Source organism: Quercus suber, unplaced genomic scaffold (genome assembly GCF_002906115.3).
Source record: "Quercus suber isolate HL8 unplaced genomic scaffold, Cork oak 2.0 scaffold_337, whole genome shotgun sequence".
Taxonomy (NCBI): domain Eukaryota; kingdom Viridiplantae; phylum Streptophyta; class Magnoliopsida; order Fagales; family Fagaceae; genus Quercus; species Quercus suber.
In genome coordinates this window covers 587,030-588,448 of record NW_027069789.1, presented here as the reverse complement: position 1 = coordinate 588,448, position 1,419 = coordinate 587,030, and the positions used below count along the sequence as shown (strand labels likewise).

At 37.1% G+C, this 1,419-nt stretch overlaps 1 protein-coding gene across 1 annotated transcript in view; it reads right to left on the bottom strand.

Moving 5' to 3' along the window:
• Positions 1-517: 517 nt before the first annotated feature.
• Positions 518-1,419, bottom strand: part of LOC112039396 (uncharacterized) — a 7,937-nt gene continuing 7,035 nt past the window's right edge. Inside the window, exons 8-10 of the mRNA XM_024072268.2 lie at positions 1,094-1,223; positions 961-1,003; positions 518-806 (exon numbers count right to left, since the gene is read on the bottom strand). Of these exons, the coding sequence (XP_023928036.2) occupies positions 741-806; positions 961-1,003; positions 1,094-1,223 (239 nt within the window). The 3' untranslated portion in view covers positions 518-740. The remainder of the gene's footprint in view (positions 807-960; positions 1,004-1,093; positions 1,224-1,419) is intronic.

Sequence of the window (1,419 nt, the reverse complement as noted above, 5' to 3'; positions counted from 1 at the left end):
GAACTTGTTATGCTTCTTAATAATGAACACTCACCTAATTTGCTGATCCGAAGTATTGTATCTAATTACAGGAATATCACCCAAGCTTTCCATAGCTTCAAAACAAACACAACTTCAGAGAAGCACATAAGGGAACTAACGCCTTAGCTAAAAGAGTGTATTCCCAAATGGCTGATTTTATTTTGTATGAGGCTTGCCCTCCCGATATTTTATTTTTTATAGATTTTGATAACTCTGACTTCGTAGTGTTGTAGAGTGTGCTTACCAAAATTGGTCATTATCTTTTGACCTTTTCCTCTTCAACCAAAAGCTTGCCAAATGTCATAACAAAATGACTAGCTGTTCTATTAAACCCATAAAGAACTTGGAGTTGGCTCAGCCAGAAAGCTAGCAACATACATTTAGATACATGCAGTGAGCCGGTCATATCCATACATGATTGAGAATGTGGACAAAGCAATAAGTTTAATGCAGTTATGACTTGCACAAGTATAAAAAATGTAGAAAATCTTGTGGATGTTGGTGATACGTCTCAAAGTTCACAAATTCGTTCAATGTTTTCCAATCATGGCTGGCTTATAACAATCATGTTAAATAGGAGCAAGTGCAATTTGTGTGTCAACAATACTACACCAAGACATCTTTTGGTGATTGTATTGAGTTGGTATACAAGAACTATGCAGATTCATGTTCATAATTCTGTCAAAAATTATTAAATAAAAGGCTTGATGAACGTTTTCTTACATCCTACCCCTTACAATGGCTTCTGCCTTCCTCACCTGCTTAACTGGTCCAATTATGAACACCTACAAGAAGATCCATGTATTGGTGACAATTAAAGTATATGGAGGGCAGGAGGTGATTTTTCATGAATAATAAAGCTCCATAAATATTGTAGCAAGTAATTAAAAATTAAGAAGTCATAAATGTGAACTTGTTGAACGAAGATTGTGAACTGACCTTGTCAGGCGGTCCCTTCTCACCTCCAATAAGAATTTCAGCACTGCAATAATATGCATGCCAAATCAATAAACCAGTACACACAAACAAACAACAACCTACCCCACCAACACACGCAGAATAAGGGACTTACTTGCAAGAGTTTTTGATTGACAAGATGGAAGCTCCTTTTCTACCAATTACAAGTCCCATTTTTCCAGGAGGAATGTTAAGCACTGATAAAATCTCTTGTTCAGGAGCAGACTCTTCCACAGTGATGTAATCTAACAAGACAGATAATAGTATTCACCTGATGCTTTCATTAAAGCTGAACAACTTGCATTACTATGTCATGATAAATATTCCAGGTGCATGAGAAATGTGTCTAACTCCAAAATAGTCATAACAATTATCAAAAAAGGAAAGTGAGAGAGAGTGAAGAGAGAGAGAGGTGGGGGCGGGGGGGGGGGGCCAAGTGTG